This window comes from Monomorium pharaonis, chromosome 10 (assembly GCF_013373865.1).
Source record: "Monomorium pharaonis isolate MP-MQ-018 chromosome 10, ASM1337386v2, whole genome shotgun sequence".
NCBI classification, from domain to species: Eukaryota; Metazoa; Arthropoda; class Insecta; order Hymenoptera; family Formicidae; genus Monomorium; species Monomorium pharaonis.
In genome coordinates, this window is record NC_050476.1 from 19,065,335 (window position 1) to 19,084,439 (window position 19,105).

The 19,105-nt window shown below is 31.4% G+C and overlaps 1 protein-coding gene across 2 annotated transcripts in view; it reads left to right on the forward strand.

Moving 5' to 3' along the window:
* Nucleotides 1–277: 277 nt before the first annotated feature.
* Nucleotides 278–19,105, forward strand: part of LOC105835192 (venom dipeptidyl peptidase 4) — a 401,395-nt gene continuing 382,567 nt past the window's right edge. Inside the window, exon 1 of one of the 2 annotated variants that reach the window (XM_036292846.1) lies at nucleotides 278–688. In XM_036292846.1, the coding sequence (XP_036148739.1) occupies nucleotides 485–688 (204 nt within the window). In that variant the 5' untranslated portion in view covers nucleotides 278–484. The remainder of the gene's footprint in view (nucleotides 689–19,105) is intronic. The other variant, XM_036292835.1, reaches the window with a different exon arrangement.

The following is a 19,105-nucleotide window of genomic DNA, read 5'->3' on the forward strand; positions in this document are numbered from 1 at the left end:
CAATTAAATTTTTTGTTACATAAAAACAAAAAAATTTAGTGCCCCCGGCAAAAGCTATTAAGTCGCGGGAAAGTTTTTAACATAAAAATCTTTTGTTTTATATAACAAAAAATCTAGTTTGACTCTACAAAACACACTGAACATAAATAATTGTATAAATATGCAATTTTCATTAATTACCACTAAAACATCCCAGAAGATATTGATTAAATTGAAAGTGTGTGAAATATGTTTCTGATTATTTAATATCCTTTCCGCGCGTTATTTAGATTCGCGCAGATTTATACATATCTCGCGTCGTCTATACATATATCCACCATCTGTGATAACGTTTGATCGGCGTTCGCGGAAGCATCGCGACGCTTCGACGTCGCTTCATAACGGTGCCACTTCTCGCGATGCAAACGCCAGTTGAGCGGCACGTGGGGACCGTGAGCGATCGAATGTATCAGTGAATGTTACCGCGAGTGACTCTACGCGAAGAATGGCGGTCAGACATTACGCGCATCAGTACACGATGCGGTTGGCGGACGAGAAGACCGCTGATGGAAATGTCAGTAGCGAGAACAGCGACACGGAGGATTACTATCCGCTGATCCACCACCACCGCCACGGCAGAAACGGCGCCGCGACGATTAGCGCGTCGAGCGCACGTAGGCGAGCGAGAGAAGCCGGCTGGGAAGAGACGGTAAGATTGCCTCCTCTTCTCTTCTAACGTTTTCGCTTTTTGCAGCGTGAACAATTCTTAGGTACCCCCACGAACCCAAGTAATCGCTCGTGGTTTCCAATTTTACTTGTTTGCGAGCCGAGACTGATGATGACATAATCGTTTCATCAAATCCCAGATAGCACAAAATATTATTATAAATATTTATAAATATTTTACAAATTTATTTTCAAAAAGTATTTTTTAAAGATTATATAATTATTTTCATAAACCATTTAGAAATGATAAAAATTATTATCAACAATATATAGAATATATTTTTTTAATGTACTGAAAAATATTTATGGTATATGAACTTGAAATATCTTTTATATTCTTTGATAATAAGGGTATAAATATTTCTTTTAAATATTTTCATAAATGTTTATCATAATTTTTTTTATACCTGACAAACTCATAAATATTTTTCCTTATAAATATTTTGTGCTATCTGGGATATTCTTCTTGTTGTCCTTTACGGAGAGCGTCGAGACATAATTGCGACAAGTCGTCGTAATCATCGCGTAAAACGTAATCTAAATTATATTCTTAAACATTGTTTAATTATTGTGTAATATTTTTCTATTTCTTTCTTCGTTTGCCTTTTGCTTTCTTCTTCAGCCGTTCGCTTGCGATATTTAATAATATATATGTGAGTCACTTCTTGCGTAAAGCAAATGACTATAAATCTTATATTAACTGGAAACATGACCGAGCTATGGAAATAAAATTATATACATAACGTCCAGGTTCAGAAAGGAGCGATGATCTTGATCGGTGCATGTGACACGTTTTATATTAGATATAAGTGATTACAACGGTCTGCCATTTGATCTCGCACTTTTGACTCCTGGGGTGCTCGACTTGGAGTAATCGACATTTACAGCGCGAAATTACGCCTCGCGTTATCGCGAGAATTGCGGATCTAAAACATTTCCCTGCTAAAGTACGATTTAATTATTTCCGGTAATCCTCTTTTCTGCTTTCCTGCTTACTCTTTCGTGCTTTCTTCTGCAATTCTTTGTTGATTATTCCACGGACATATAATACCGTGATTTATCACGCGTAACTCGTAAAGGTGAGAGTTTCTCTTAAACAAGTTATTTTAAAGGCAATTAATCTCGATGTCACTTAACTTCTACGCAATTATAGTGCTTTTTCAATCAAAGTCCAAGACATTTTAAGAAAAGAGAAAATGTGTGTTTACGTAAAAAAAAAAAAACTAAAATAAATAGGTCACGAAAATCATTCAAGATTTATTCTCTCGCAGTACGAAAATTTTCCCCCTTGGCTGCTTCATTACAGTTTATATAATGGGGGACCACATGATGCCGTTTGAAATCTGCTTAAGAGCTTATTTGCGTGCGGCTGATTAAAGCGCGGTATCAAAAGATTAGCCACGTTCACACGTTATGAGGCGATTAAAACATCGCGGGCGATTTGGAAACCTCATTAAACGCGTCGAATCTCATACCGTTCGGTAGGATCCGTCACCGCGCATATTTCATTAAGAAGATAAATGACGTGTATTCATATCCACGATGTGGGTTTCCTCCGCATTAGCATCGCGCGATAATGTGCCCGTTTATCGCGACACCGTTTACTACGCGTTACAACATCCCACACGTTTCTCTTCTCAAATAAGAAATGCAAAGAGAGGAGGAACACGAGAAAAATAGAGCCAACTATTGAAAACATTTGCTTTGTTTTTCACTTTACGATATATCGTAAGTGAACTTACGTATATTACACCTCGTAATTTTAATTTTATTAATAAAAGCATTTACGTTACACGTTGCTTATTAACAATAAATGTAATCTCCCATAGTTCTTTCGCAGTTACATTATAAATACATCGAGGGGTCGAAAAATATCTCTTGCGTAAGATACGTATCTGTATATTTAAATAAAGATTTAAATTATAGACAGAATATTATATTTATTATATATCTATTATTGACAGCAAGAAATCATACTTGAAGTTTTCTGTTTGTTTTATGCTTTTCACTTAGTGACTTTTATAGCAGCCCGGGCATTTAAAATAAAATTAATTCCATTTTTTAGTATATTATAATCTTCTCATTCATTATTTATATTTGGTTGATTTGAAGTCTGTTACGGAGGAGAGAGAGGAAGAGAGAGAGAGAGAGAGAGAGAGAGAGAGAGAGAGAGAGAGAGAGAGAGCGCACCTGTGCAAATATTATGACAGCAAAGGTTCATAACTCATTTGCATGATGCCGCATGAGTAACGTGTCCAGTTATTAAAGTTTTATGATACAGCTACGCATTATATTATGTATGATATGATAAGAACAATAACAAATAAGCTATTTTTCGGAATCAAAAAGTGTTAGTTACTCTTCATAAACAGATAAATAATTTGCTTCTGGGTAACTTGGTAAAGGTCTCGAATCTCTTTTCCTATTTTTCTAAAAAAATGATCTATCTCATCATTCATCACTAGTACGTTAGCAAAAATGAGAATATAATGTCATCTTTTTTAGACAACACAAGATCGTTTGCCACGGACACAAATTGCTTAACAAAATCCATCAAGCAAAGTATTATACCAGATGTCAAAATACCCATCAAGTAAAGTATACCAGATGTCGCCTGTTTTATAAACGAGATGCAAATTTGCATTAAATTCTAAGACTCGAGGTAAGAAATTTAAGAATTTGTCGCGTACCTTCTTTTATTGAAAAAAAGATCAGAAATTATTTCTTTGCGACAAAATGGAAAAAGGTATAATTTCAAAAGTGCTTTATAAAAATATACTAGTCAGTCAACCTAACAAAATAATTGCGCAATATTTATAATTATATTAAGCAACGTTTAAATAACAAATCAATAAATTTATAAGCCGTATTTTTCAATTAGACATTAAAACAAACGTTAAATCACTTTATCAACAATTTTTAATCATTTTTTTTATATAATTTACATTTTATATTAATATTTAATAGAGGAAAAGGTGGTAATATGGCCACCCATTTATATTTTATTTAATAACTTTGTTAATAATCAATGTTTTGAGTTGAAATTTTACGATTATATTCGTCAAAATGCTGCTCATTAGATTTTCATTTTACAGTTATAAAATATTTATTATATTATATATTATTTATAAAATTGTAACGATGCTACATAATGGACTGAAGAGAAATAGGAAGGGTAATATGGCCACCACAAAAATAAATGTAAAAAAATTGGTTTTGTTTAAAAAGGTCACAGTATTTAGAAACATGTATATTTATATACTTAAAATAAGTTGTTATATTGAAACAGGTGATTTTTATTCACATTTAATGGAAGTTAAATAAAAATAATTTTAAATCTAAAGAATCTTATTCATATAAAGGATTTCAAAAAATTATCAGCCTTAAATTAAGCCTTTAATCGATTTATCGAGGAATTTTGTCGATATGGAGATCTCGAAAGTGACACTTAGATGGCCATATTGACAACATCCTATATCATCGTTTAATTTTATATAACTCAAAATATATACAACTGAATAAAGAGTTAAATAATAAGCAAGTACTCAAGTGTACATACATTTGGGTGATAATGCGGTTAAGTTTAAAAAGAATGAGGAAGTATGTGTAATTAAATGTTAAAATGTACCTTAAAACATTTTCAAAATTCTTAAAAGTAAAAATGTCTTACAACAAATGTTGACTGTTGTGTTTTGTCATATTAGCATTGTTATATAACAGTAGGCTACTAAACAAATGATATAAATAATTACTAAACTTCGTCAGCTAATAACGGAAATAATATGGGTGGCTATTATCCGCACTGGCCATATTACCACCTTCTCCTCTATACAAAACGTACAATATTATTTTGGTACATATATGTAAGTTCTCGATATTATCTTTTGAAAGAAACTTGATCTTTCAAATACTATTTCCAACAGTTCCGACCAAAAGATACGGCATAGAATTAAAATAAAATATAAATAAAAACTTTTTTTATTACTTTCTTGAATTCTTTTTATTAAGAAAAGATTCTCTTTTCTTTTAATTAGACATTCACCGCATTAAAAATTCTTTTGCCCAGTGTTGAAATAATGATTCCCACGAATAGTTGTGCTGAGCTGATGTTTCTCTCAATATTCTAACCTATATCATTATGAGCACGAGCAAAGGTTTAAATTTTCATATTGATCGTGGATTTGAAGCATTCAAACTTCACACGATCTGAGTGCTGGAGTGAGTTAAATCATTGAATAAATTCTAGTGGCCATTATTCGCTCGACAATATCCGTATTCAGTTAGATGGATGTGCGGAACGCACGAGAAAAAGAGAATGTAAATCACAGAAACACTCTCTAACGAAGCTCAATATCGGAGCTGAAGTTGTCTTTGAACGAGAAAAAATTGTTGAAACTTTCTGAAAAATGTCTAAACTTTTCTGTATTTGGCGCAAATATCGGATCTCAGCAACTTAATTTTACTCCGCATAAAATTGTCGAAGAAGAAAAGCTATGTGGAAATACAAACAAAAATTAATGAAGCAAAGTACAATAATCAAACAACAAAACTGTGTTCTGCATTTTATAAATTGTAAAGCTATAATAAGAGAAAGAAAAATGTCTTTTGCAACTTCTTTGTTTTATCATACGTTTTGTTAAGTATAGAACGTTCCTTTCTCAAGAGATGGCGCCACAATAATCATAATGCATTGTTAATAAAAATTGTTTGTAATTTTGTATTATTAACTACATTTATATATTTTTTAAATACTCTCTTGATAAATTATTGACTTTTTCATATAGCTATTTGTAAGTAAGACATTTTTAGATTGATAATATTTTACATTCACAGATTTTGTGAAGATTTTTAAACAAATTATTTTAAAAATTTAGTTATAAATTTTCCATAAACTTGTGTTTCAAATTTTATGTAGATAAACTAGAAATTTATTTATATGCTGTGGTAATTAAATCCTTAATTAATTATAATATTATCTAAGTAAGACGTGTGAAAAACATTTTGTGTCGTTTAAATTATTCAAGCTTGATTTGCGCGCGCGCGCGCGTGTGTGTGTGTGTGTGTGTGTATTGACTATTGATTAATTAATATAATTTTTTACTAATAAATAATTTCATAAAAAGACTAATGAAATGAGCAAACAAGAATGCCACCAATAAATTAAAATGTACGATTTATTCTTGAATAATTGAGAAGACTAAACATTAGACTGTACTGTCTTCATCAGCACAAGAAAAAAGCTAATCAACAGACAAAAAACAAAAAAGCTCTATCATAATTACAAAAAATCTAAACAATACAGAGACAATTAAAAGAAAAACAAATTAGATACGAAAAACATAAGATCTATAAGAGGCATCTCTGTTATTCTTAATTCGCTCTCCAACGCAAAGAGTAATAATAGGATACGCGGGATACAATGTGCAAAGCTCGTTTCGAAGAAAGACATCACATCATCTCGTCACGTATACTTTATATTCAAACGACCCCGAGTCGCTGGCAATATCGTTCCACGTTGAAGCGATGCAAAGTTAGCGGTCTACCTTCATCATCCTTACCAAATGAGATCCGCGGCACGTGGAATTCGATATCGACGCCCCCAGAGCGAGCGCGGATGACCTGGGCGACCTCGTTAGCTCCGGAAGATCTATGGGGGATATTGGAATATCCGCACAATGCGCCAACTGATACCTGCCACGGAGACTGTGTGGGGTGAATATTTTTCTCTTTTGTGAAAAAAAGATTGAGAGAATTCTCCCTTTCGTCTACAAATGGTTTTATATGCGAATAAATGTATAATATGAGTTTGGACTTTAATTACTAAAGAACATGACAGAGATCGAGTATTGTTCTTTAGAAATATTTTTTTTAAGTTAAGTTGAATATAAGTAGTCAATGAAAAAAAAATTATTGTTGGGTAGAAAGAATATCTGCCTCCTTTAATATCTTTTGATTATCAGAGAACTTTCGCAATGATAAGCCGTTAATTATTTATCCGCGATCATCCGTCTTCGCTGTCTTTTCTACGTGAAAAAGATATTTGATTGAAACCTTAATAAAGCATAGATTAAAGTTACAATAATAAATTTGATGAAGGCAGGGTAAATTATAAAAGTAATTGTCAAAGCATTCACATTCTATAAAAATGAAATTTTAAGCTTCTTATTGGAGATCTGTTTCAAAATTCATGAACCTTTTTTTTTCTTTAGAGGATCTTTTCATTCTTTTAATTCTTTTTTTTAGAGCATCGAAAATGAGCAAAATCAACCTTTTAATTAACGTGCATTAAACAGTTTGAGTTTAATGAATTATTTCTGGAATGTGAAAGTTTTCCTTAACCTTATGATCCAGAGAATGTTATTTTCGACAGATATTTAATTTTTGTTTTCATAACTTATTTTACAATTTGCAAAGTAATTTAACTTCGTTGTCGCTTATAAAATAAATAATTAAAAAAAATTATTTTTATGCGTTTTTGACTTAACTGATCTTTCTTCTTTGTGATTATCAGAAACCGAAATAAAAGAGGAATACGGGACCGGCGACCGTTAGCTACAATTTTCACTTCACATTCCTCGCGAGCACCGCCCGCAAATCCCGCGAGCAAATTTCATTTCGAGCAATACAGCCGCGTAGAAATTTTCCAAAAATCACGCGGTAACAATGTCTAGTGGAGTCGGAGTCGGGGATAATTGATAAAAAGCATGCATGCACACGCGGGGGCATGTCAATCCGACGTCGGCGTCACATAAACTGCAAGGTTTGCGGCTAGACGAGAGAGATGCAGTATGCCTAAGGGAACTATAAATCTAGCCCCCCATCGTCGTCGACGGCTCCCAGTCACGTGCCGTAGAAAGAGAGAGAGAGAGAGAGAGCTACATCCCCTTGTGTTCGCCACCCCTTTCTTCCCTTTTTCCATCTTACCGTCGTCGATCGTCACCGGGGCGCAGCGCAGGCACACGTGCCATCGTGAGTTTTCTTTGTACTTGTTGCGTTGCGGCAACCATCGCACCTGCAATTTATATAACCTGCTTCCCATGCCAGCGCCTTCTTTTCTTCCACCCTCCTCCAGCTCGATACAAGAATTGCATAACTATTGGATATATATATATCTGAGAGATAAAGTAGCGAGACCTTTCGTATATTGTTCGACAGAAGCACAAAAAAGTGCCATACAAAAATGAAAACTACGCTAAAAAAAAGATACTTAGAAATTTACTTGTGGAACGTAAATTTATGTCATAAATATTTAAATAGGGTAAAATAAAATTTTATTCCTAGCAAATAAACAATTAATACAAAAAAAAAAAAAGAAATATATTTTACAGAAATGTCCATTCAATTCAACAGAAATGAATTTTGTCATCACTATTAATTTTTTTAACTAATAATTATTGGAAAATACATCACAAGCAACTTTTTTGCTTGCTGATATTTCGATGTTTTTTTCTTAATGTCAAAATCATTCGGCGTTTTTATATATACTATAAATTTTGTCTTTTATGTATACTATAAATTTTGCCTTTCAGTGTTTCTTGGGAGAGAAACATTTTTTTTTTAATATTTTACTCCAAACATTATCTTTTATAATCGCGCTTGTGCAATCAATCTCATAGACATTGCAAAGTCGGATGAAGGTCGGGTAAACGTTTGTTGCATTATTTTTAACACATTTTAAGTTTTTTTTAGTATAAAGAAAATTCTTAATTCTTCTTATTTACAACAGATAAAATATTTTTTTTCAATAATTCTTATAAATACAAATTTAAATTTTATAAGAGCAAGATTCTTTTGCATATTTTATTAGAAATACAATTCTATCCTTTGATGGCCGTAGATGGCCGTTATATACAAGATCATGCACGACATTTGGAAATACTAGTAAATAGAAATGGTTTGATTGTTTAAGGTGGCTTACATATTAATTGTGTTATCTCGGCTAAACACGTATTTCATTTACGTCGCACTTGTACATGTATCTGTTGCATGCTGTCTTGAGACCATTAATTTATGGCGACTGCATACATAGCTGTGTTAACGGTCGAAACATAGTTTGGGTAAGATGTAACGTTGGCACACTTGCAACACGTAAACCATTACACCCGTTTTGCAACAATAGATCACTGTGACTTTGTTGTTGTTTCCATAAGGATAATAATGTTGCGCTATCCCAGTGGTAATTTAGGACATAGAAACAAGTTAGAATTTGCATACCGAGAAGATTGCATGATATCACAGCTGTCCCTCTTTGTTCATTTTTTGTACTTGATATTAGGATTTCAGTTTTTAATGTTTAATATATTATTTTTAAGATAAATCCTTGCTTATTCATTAAAACATTATTAAATATTTATGTAGTTATACATTATTATTTTATTTATTTTTTAATTTCATGTATCTATAAAAAAGGAATTGTATATCAAAACATTTGAAAAGTTAATGGAGTTATTATATTTTTTATATAAAGTATATGATTTTTAACGTTTTTTTATTTTATAAAAAAAATTTAATGTAAAAATAAATTAACAATTAACTCTTTCTAAAAAATCAAATTAAAAAGTAAATCTACTATTCTTTTCATGATTGCTTTGTGTGATACATGAAAAAAAAACTTAAAATTTAGCTAATTATCTAAAAATTTAGCTCAATTTTAAAATAATTTCATTAAACTATCAAAATAATTATGTTGATCATTCAAACTGATTACACTAAAAAAAAAAAATTTACTAGATTGAAATAAATATTTTTTTAAATAGTACCAAGCAGAAGTTTTGTACAAAAAAAATATTTATTTCAAATAAGATAATATTTATTTTTTACAAAACTTTTGCTTGCTACTATTTGAAAAAATATTTATTTTAATGTAGTAAAATTTGTTTTTAGTGTACTAGAGTGTTAAAACTGTTTGCAGTATATTGTTCATCATGCTTGATTGCTCGAAAATTTTTATAATTATTTTAATGGTCTAACAGAATTATTTTCAGATTTGTATACATACAGTTAAAATTTTAAACTTTAGCAAAAAAAAAAAAAACGTTTTTTCTGCGCGCGCGTATACATATAATAATAAGGAAATAAAAATGAGTTTTAATTATTTCTAAATTATACTGCGTTAAATAAACAGGATTCTTGAATCTGACTACAGAAAAAATATTTTCTACGTTAATACACTCTCAGTCAATCTGTTAATCTGTCAATCTACCTGGAATCTAAATTAGCCGTATTATACTAAATAGTTTGCTGAAAAATAATACTAAAATCAAGAACGTCGTGAAGAACTCTTATTAAAGAATCTTTAGCTGCTACACGTTTTAAAAGGCTTATTTTGCCTATTTTGCCTAAATGATCGAAGAAAGACGACGTTTAATCCCACAAAGATATAAGGTACTGGTCTCAATAAGGCGACGCGACGCGCTTTACGCATAAAATTATTAATGTGTTCCAGTGCGGGGTAATTCGAATTTATGATAGCGCGCCAATAATGGTGTCGCTGAATTATTACTTCGACGGTGCAGCAAACGGTATGACGCAGGTACGATCCCAGTTAGTGCAGGGGAACGTCGAGGCGTAACGCAACTTTGACGGCCCTATAAACATTGGGCGATTTATCGCACGCGCGCCGTCCGCGCACGGCGTAACCTCTCATCGTCGAGAGCCAGCCTCCTTATTATTAGCCGCCGCGCTATTGTTTCGGTGGTGTGCGACAGGCAGCTTAACGGCCGCTTTTTACGTGTCGCGGCGTGGAATTAAGCGCAGTCCCCAATTTACCCCGGCGTACTTTCAAGAGCGCGCGAGAGAGCGGCGGTGGCTGTTTTGCAGAGCGCGAGAGCTGTAAACAGAGTTTCGCCCTCCGCTAGCATAAATTGCAGTCGCTTTTACGCTCCCGTTACCACGCACGCAATATCTTCTCGGTGGCAGAGAGTTGCAAGTCTAAAAGAAAAAAAAAAAAGAGCTCATCTTTCCAGGGATTTTTTCAAATAAACCCGAAAACAAATTGTCTTTACGAAACAAAAATCTCAAATCTTGCCTCAAACAACTTTAGGAATTTAGGAATTTAAATTAACAGGCTAAATCCAAATTATAATATGAAAATCATATATAAAATTACATAGATTATTAGTGCTCAACTTTATAATTTTTGCTAAATCTTTTATATAAAATTATATTGCGTATCATTTCTTTTTGTCGTAACAATTATAGTAAAAAACTTGAATATAAATTGTTTTTACATATTTTGTCATTTATAAAGTTTAATTTTACATTGTATTTACCAGTTAATACTTATCATGTAATTATAAAAAATCAATTTCTCATAGAAACGCTTCAAGTTGCAATGAGAAAAATTGAAATCATAAGTAAAATAAGAAACGTTTTATTAGTAAATTTTTTAAATTTAATTCTTATTACGTTTCCTATAATTATCGTTAACAAATAATATAAGTCCTTTTTATTAATTTTCTGAAATAAAGAAAAAAATGTCGAGAATATATTATTTTTAAATTATAAAGTAAACGTCTTACAATTAGTAACCGGATATCTGTATCCAAATGCTTATACAAAATTGATTATTATTAATCTCAAATGCTTTTTTCAATTACAATAATAAAATTTAATATATATTTTAATCCTTAAATATTTAAAATTTTATATAAAAAATAAGAAAATAAAAAATAAAGTTTATTTTAAGAAGCAAATTTTAGAGAGTTAAATAATATTATTCTTTGTTAAAAAATTTTACGTTAATATATTTGCAATTTTAAAATTATTTACAAAGAAAATTGGAAACGTACAAATAATATTTATAAAATAATGATATTCTTGAATATTTTTTATAAGAAATAGATCGATATTATTCAATACCATGGATTAAAGCGAGGAGCAAAAATGCCATCATGAATTAAACTTTTATAATACTAAATTTTAAATTTAATATACATTATTTAACAAAAATTTTATTTTTAAGATACTCATACAATTATTTAGCTAAGGAATATATGCACACATTCGTGAAAATTATATATTTATAACTTTGTATTAATGAATACATTTCAATAGGTTCATTAGCATACATCAATAACAAATTACCATAGTCATAAGCCAATAGCCAGTTGTCGATAACGTGCGATAGTATTATAATATATTTAGTAGCGTTAATGCTACGAAAAATAGAACAGGTTCTATACATATTGATAGAATTCTTATGCAAGACTTATAGAATGCAGTTAACCTTAAGACGTTTTCAAAATATACTTTAATTGTAATTTCGCTGCAGAGAATGATACTATAAATAACAATTTTAGCGTGACGACTTTAACATATTTATAAATGTTTAATTAGACCTTTATATTAATGGTTAATTAAATTTATATTTAAGTTTTTATATTTAATTTTTTAATAATTAAATAAAAAATATTACAACCATTAAAAGCAGTGATTACATTTTAAATAATTGTATATAATAAATATTTAACTATTCTTTTATGCAGATTTTTTGCAAACAATATTCAATGAATGATTTTATAGCGATATGTGCACAAAGATAGTTACATTGCACGCAATGCTGATATAATTCTTTAATAGCAAGACACACACATGGTCAAATATTATTTAATTATTTTAAAACATTATATATATATATATATATATATATAAGTAATAATTTTTTATTCTTATATATTTTAACACATTTCACTGACTTTACGTCAATATAAGATCAATATAAGGTTTAAAAAATTATTTATTAAATATTCTATCATACATTATGTCTTAAATCTTTGAGAAAATATTTTATTTGTAAACTGAATCTCTTCAATAAAATAAAAAGTAATAAGGATAAATGCTATATGAATATATATTATAAATATAACTAGGCAAGAATTAAGAGCACAGCAACAAAAATATTTTTAAGTACAAGAATATAAAAAAACATTTTTGTAAGAGAATTTTTCTGTAAGAAATAAATACGTTTATAAATTTGCATTAAAGCGCAGACATTACGCAAGATTTCCTCAAAATGTGGTTGACAAAGACTCATTAAGTTGCATAATTGTACATAATCGTGTTACATAATCGTGTATGTTATAAAACGATTTTATTAACAAACATATTTGTAGAAAAACAGAAGAATATGAGCATATATAAAATCATTTTACAATAGAGATCCATAAATGACTTATGAATTAAAAATTTCATGAATAAATTAAATAATTGGAAAGTTAAATATTAATTATAAAATAACAATTTGTTGATTTTATATAAGCTACTAAACATTTTTGTTATCAATAATTTATTTTAGCACACATGTTGAAATTAATATAAGATAATATATTTTTATTGTTAATATATTTCAATCGTTTCAATCTAAAAAAAAAAACGTATTATTCATGTAGAAAATTTCGGTAATTTTTTGGTCGTTTATTCTGCAGAGTGTTCTCCAATTACAACACGCGGGGGCATACTTTAAAAAATTATCAAAAATGAGAGGTTCTTCACGAATAAAAACTTCAGAGACGCGAAAAAATAATAAAATATTCATCGACCAATTTGAAATGCACTTTCGCGCAGAATTTTTAATTCGAGACTTACTACGACATCAAATGTTGACATTTGAAAAGTTGTAAAAGTATGATATAATATTTTCGCCGTATTTTCGCTGCAGACAGAGGAATTGTCAAATACGTCAAATTTTACAAATATAAATACAACGTCACCGTGTTCACCGATACTTGGAACATTTTGTTACAACTCACGAAGTTTGTTTACCCGATATTAAAAATGTCACTTCAACTATGGATTTACTTTCCGCCGCCTCTGAAAATACGGGATGTGTGCCGAGTGTATACATATCCACGAAGAATGAAACGGGATAGCGCGGCGCGAGTTCCGGCGCGTTTTGACGCGCCGGAAGAGTCAATAAGAGCAGGGGCAGGAAATCCGGGGCAAAAGTGCCGTGAGGCGTCGTCGGCAAGGATACGTCAAAAGATTTTCGCGCGCAAGTCGGGCGGTAAATGAGCTAAACGGCCCCGGGCCAAAAGCTGGCGTCAAAGGGGAATTCAGGAGCCGCGCGCTAGGTGAAATTCTTGACTCTGCCCTCGGGACAGTGAATTACTATCTAGTGCCCGCCGCCCCTAGATTGCTATTCCCGTTGCCCGAATGCGCGCAACGGGCTTTCCCCGTGTTGCCGTGCCGAGAGACGACACACCGCTGCGCTCGACCGGGAGAGAACATCCCTTTCGCCCCGGAGATGTCACGCCCGCCCGTATTAACGTCTTTGCCTGTTCATCATCTTTAGGAATGCGCAAGACACTGGACACACGCGAAACGTTTCGTTATACACGCCGAAAGCCCGCAGAGTTTGGAAAAAGTTATTTTAATTGTTATAAGCGAAAAGCTTAAAGATTTCGATCAATATAATGACTATTACAATTTTGCGGTACAACTGAAAACTTTACCTGTACGGCAGTTTCATTGCGTTCATTTTCAGTAAAAAGATACGTGATGTTCGACAATTTTAATTTCAAAAGCTGAACTTTTATTTTACATGTAATTCATATTGTTGATACGAACACTTTACGTAGATCATAAACATGTTGCGCTACTTATTACGTTGACAAGTAGACATTTAACTTACTATGGTTTTATTAATATTAAACTGAAATTACAACAAGATAATAAATATATGATGCTATAAAAATACATAACCGAGTGGCTGCATGAAAATTACCCACGCTCTTTCCATTTTTTTCTAATTTTTTTTGCGGCGTAATATGTAAACGCTTTTACTTTATGTGTAAGTTTATTATATTTATTAAATTTTCTTTATTGTTATTTATTTCAGATGTAGTCTATATCAGAATTATTTTTCGAATATTATTTACGCGAATTTCAATAAATAGCGTATTCCTAAAATGCTTTCCCCAATAGTAATTTGATAAAAACCAATAAGGAATTTTCACATAACAGTAACTAACTTATTGTATTAAATGATAGAAAGTTTTAAAATATTATTTTTAATCGCCTTCGTAATTTCGTGGTTGACGATTAAACGTTTTTATGTTGCAGTGCTTCCGAAAAATTCGGTCGCTTCACTTTTATTAAAAAATAATTGAATGTCAACCCCGTTATTTCTATTCCATAAGCTCGTATATGTGAATGGATCTGGCATCAGAAATGCTTGATGGAATAAACACGCCGGAACGCGAGAATATAAAATTAAAAAGGCACCTTGATAGAGTGGCCACTTGTCGTCGGTAGTCTAAGTATTATCGAATCTCATCGTTGTTCGCAATAGTACATTGTTGGAAAAATTTGCTGGACGGAGAGATAGGGAACGACACACGCGCGCGCGCGCGCACTCACACACGCACGCACATACAGTTAATTGAATTCGTGATTTTACACACGAAAAATTTGCGGAAAATTACATATTGCTGTTCAAAAATGACGCTGCATAAACGAAACTAATTCTTCTATTGGTATTGATGATTCTGATTACATTTAAATACGATAAATTTTTCCAATAAACAAAACAATTTTTGTCAATACATTTCATTTTTTAATTAAAAAATATTTTAATTAAAAATTAAAGAAAACCAATAAACATAGGATCTCAATGCTCAATAATATTTTTTATAATTTTATGTTTCTTTAAACTGCATGTCATCACTTTCGGTCTTGAAACGCTCTTTAAATTGAATTAAAATAGTAATATCAATATTAAATTTATGATCAATTTAATAATATTGATGCTAACAAACATTTATTATGTGATAATAATCCCAATAAGCTTTCTCTTCTCAAAATACTGTAAAGAATTTGTTGCAAAAGATATTAAAAATGTTAGAAAAAGTATCAATTTAATATTATGATATTGTGATATTTTGGTTCAATTTGAAAACTGTGTTTTAAGACCAAAACATAGTGGCACACAGTTTGAAGAAAACTAGGAAATATATATAAAATTACAATAAGAAATTATTGAGTAAGACCTTGTTCGTTAATCTTCTTTAGATTTTAATTATATTATACAGATATATATGTATATAGTGGTCTTATTTCAATTTTGAAAAAATATCTTCATTATTTTTTACAATATTTTGCTTTCTCTTTATTCTCATCATTTTACAGTATTATATGCTATTTCCATTACGGGAATGAATGTTACATGCTTTTGAAAGCTGTAGTTATTATATTGCCACAAAATGTCTCGATGCAAAGCTTTTTTTTCTCTGTCCTTGCCTCGGTCTGTCTTTCTTCGAATTAAAAAATAGATTTTTCGCGGAGAAGAAATCCGTATTCGCAACGATAATTATTTCGAGATTATTCTGCGATCACCGGCAAATAACAAAGAAAGTTGAACAGACAATAGTCGTTTAAAGATTAGACTGCGATTAACATTTAGAGTCAGAGCGAAAAATCGAGAATCAAAGGCAAAAAGGAGATAATAGATCGTGAGAACAAAGCAGAGAGAGATTCGACTGTGCGATTTCGAGTAGAGGACGTGGAAAATTCATCACTTCGAACATATAATAAAACTCGATAATTTACGCACAAGAATCATGATCATGTATTTTATTTCCTTATCCTCAAAACACCGTCAATCTACACTAAAGAGACATGAAAAAGCTATAAAAAAAACTACAATTAAATATTATAGTTTAAAATAGTATCTTTTAATAAATTAAATTAAAAAAAACTCATTGGAAAATATATAGCGAGATAATCCCATTAGTATAATCCCATTAATCGCTTTGATTTGTTGAGTGTGCCGTCCCGTTTAATCCTGTCCTCTTCGCTCGAGTTCACATTTCAAGCAAAATTTTGATAGACATTGATATCGCCAATTTTCTGCATGTGCGCAATGGCTCTTTCACATAGACGCAATAATGGTCTCATCGAACTACCAATCTTATTTTCTCTTCGGTTGCCAAATGTACAAGTGAGTTTAACCGCATGGAACAAAATACAGTAGATTAAATCTATCAAGCACTATGGCGGATAATTGAAAACCACTGTGGATCAAGCTGCGAAAAAAAATAGCGAAAAGTGATTTGCCGAAGCAAATTTAGATATACATATACCTAATGTAACGCTGTGTAACAAAATTTACGGATATAGCTTTCAGTTTATTTCAGATATATACTCTATTTGCGTACATTATTTTTATAAATAAAAATAAGACAAGAAGAATTCAAGTCCAAATAAAAAAATTTTATAATCGACATAATGTTTTCTCAACATGTTTAATTTATAAAATTTAAGTTTATTGTATAAGTGTGTTCAGTATAATTATTAAATTATTAAATGTAAAATTATAAATTTTAACGTACGCACGCGATTAATTTTCTCTCTTTTATTTTTTTCTCTAATATATTCAAGTTCGATATACGTTTTAAGCGTAAGAAACAAAAAGTTTTAAATACAAATTTAGTATAATTTACACACACTTTCTTTATAACACTATACAATATTACTTTCTATAATCAATCTAGAATTTAATTAAACTTTGTAACGTTTAAAATGTTAATTTAGTTAATACATATTAATCTAATAATATTCTTTGGAGTTAACGTTAAATAGTGACAGTGTAATTATATCCATTTCCACTTAATGTACTCATACAGGTACTCTCGCTGCATGTAACACGTCAGCGGGGGTACATGAAATATGCATATGCGCCAATGCGAGAATATATCTATATTCTATCGCACCTTCACGGATACAGCTGTGCAACTAAATCTCGATATTCGAAGCACGAGCGACAGCTTATTGCGAACAATTTTATATTGAGACCATGGAACACGTGGGAATCAGGCCTTATGGAAAATCGCATGGTACGATATTCATGTTAACTATTGAATGCAATGTATCGAATTTATTCGATATCAGAGATCTCTCATTGCTGTACAACATTATGGATAAATTTCTCGTATATATTATAGTTGTATCACAGATTTATGACATTATCGCGTATCGCTGCATGCAGCGGTATTTTCATCTAGAAAAAGTCAACTTTTGGTGTTAATACGAACTTCAGATATTCTAGAACATTATTTTATTTATTTTGATCAAATAATTATCGTGACGAGCGAGATCTTTCAATATTTTTTTTTTTTTCAAGAAACAGGAGAGGATGTAAGTTTAAATGTATTCTTTTTAATCTATGAAATTATAAAAATACTTGTTTTTAATATGTTAAGTTTTAAATAAATTAATTTAATTTTAAATTTAGTTAAAATTTATCAGAAATATTAACATAATTATTGTATTTTCTTAAACATGTTTTATCTAAAAAGGATTCAAACTGTTTATATAAAATCGCAATAAGTCTAATTGGATTCTTACTCTGAGTTCTTTGCCTCGTTTTCAATTAGTCATATCTTAGCATGTAATTTGGATTTAAATTCTTACTCTAACTTACAAAACATTTCCGTTAATAAATATGTAGATAAATAAAACAATGTTATATATATTTAGCCAAATAATCGTGAGTATATATTTTTTGTTATATGTGCGTTAAAAGTGGTCCCTTTTGCGTCACTTTTTTGTAGATAAAATCGCCGATTTCAGGATTTTAACATTATTGCACAATTCTTGTCCTCTAGTAGATGGCGTGAATCGTAGCGAAAAATATTCCAAGGCGACTTTTTCAGCACGTTCGATCATTTCCGCACTCACATGCGCGATACGTATACGGTAACTCTCGCAGAATTGACCGACGTTTTGTCGCTTTTGCGAAACTAACCTTGGCTAACCTGTCAATTTGCGAGAACTCAAGAGACCACACATCGACGCAGGAGTAACAAAAAGTACGGTATGTAACACGGGCATAACAGCCTTTGGCACTCGTACACAGAAGGTCGACTTTATGTGTTACATAACGTACTATTCTTGTTACGTAATGTATGTACATAATGGCCTTGTTACATATAATGTACTATTCTTCTTCTAGTATTAAGAAATAAAAAAGTCTGATCCGAAACTTAAACGAGTATCTTTATACAGAATTTGTGTCGCATCGGATATTCAATTCAGCATGCATGGAAAATAGTGAAAAATATTCGAGATAAAAGAGGAGACAGGGCCGGTCGGCGGATAGGGAAAAGTATCGTCTCGGTATCTCGCGAGGGCGGAAAAAGGCGAGAGTGCCTCTCCTTTCACGTGGCTTTCGTTGGTCTCATCGCGTCGTTAGTTCCACTCGTTCCCTCCCTCTCGCCACTTCCGACTCGATTGTTTACCACGGTAGCCGCGGCCAATGCGAGATTGGGAGGTAAGTATCGATTTGGCGCGCGGGTAACTTCCGCTATTAAAGCACAATGCCACGTTCCAGGATCGCCAGTTAACCGCTGGAAAATCGTGCACCTGTTTCTAAAAGCTGGCGCAAGGGATACCCCGGCCGTTC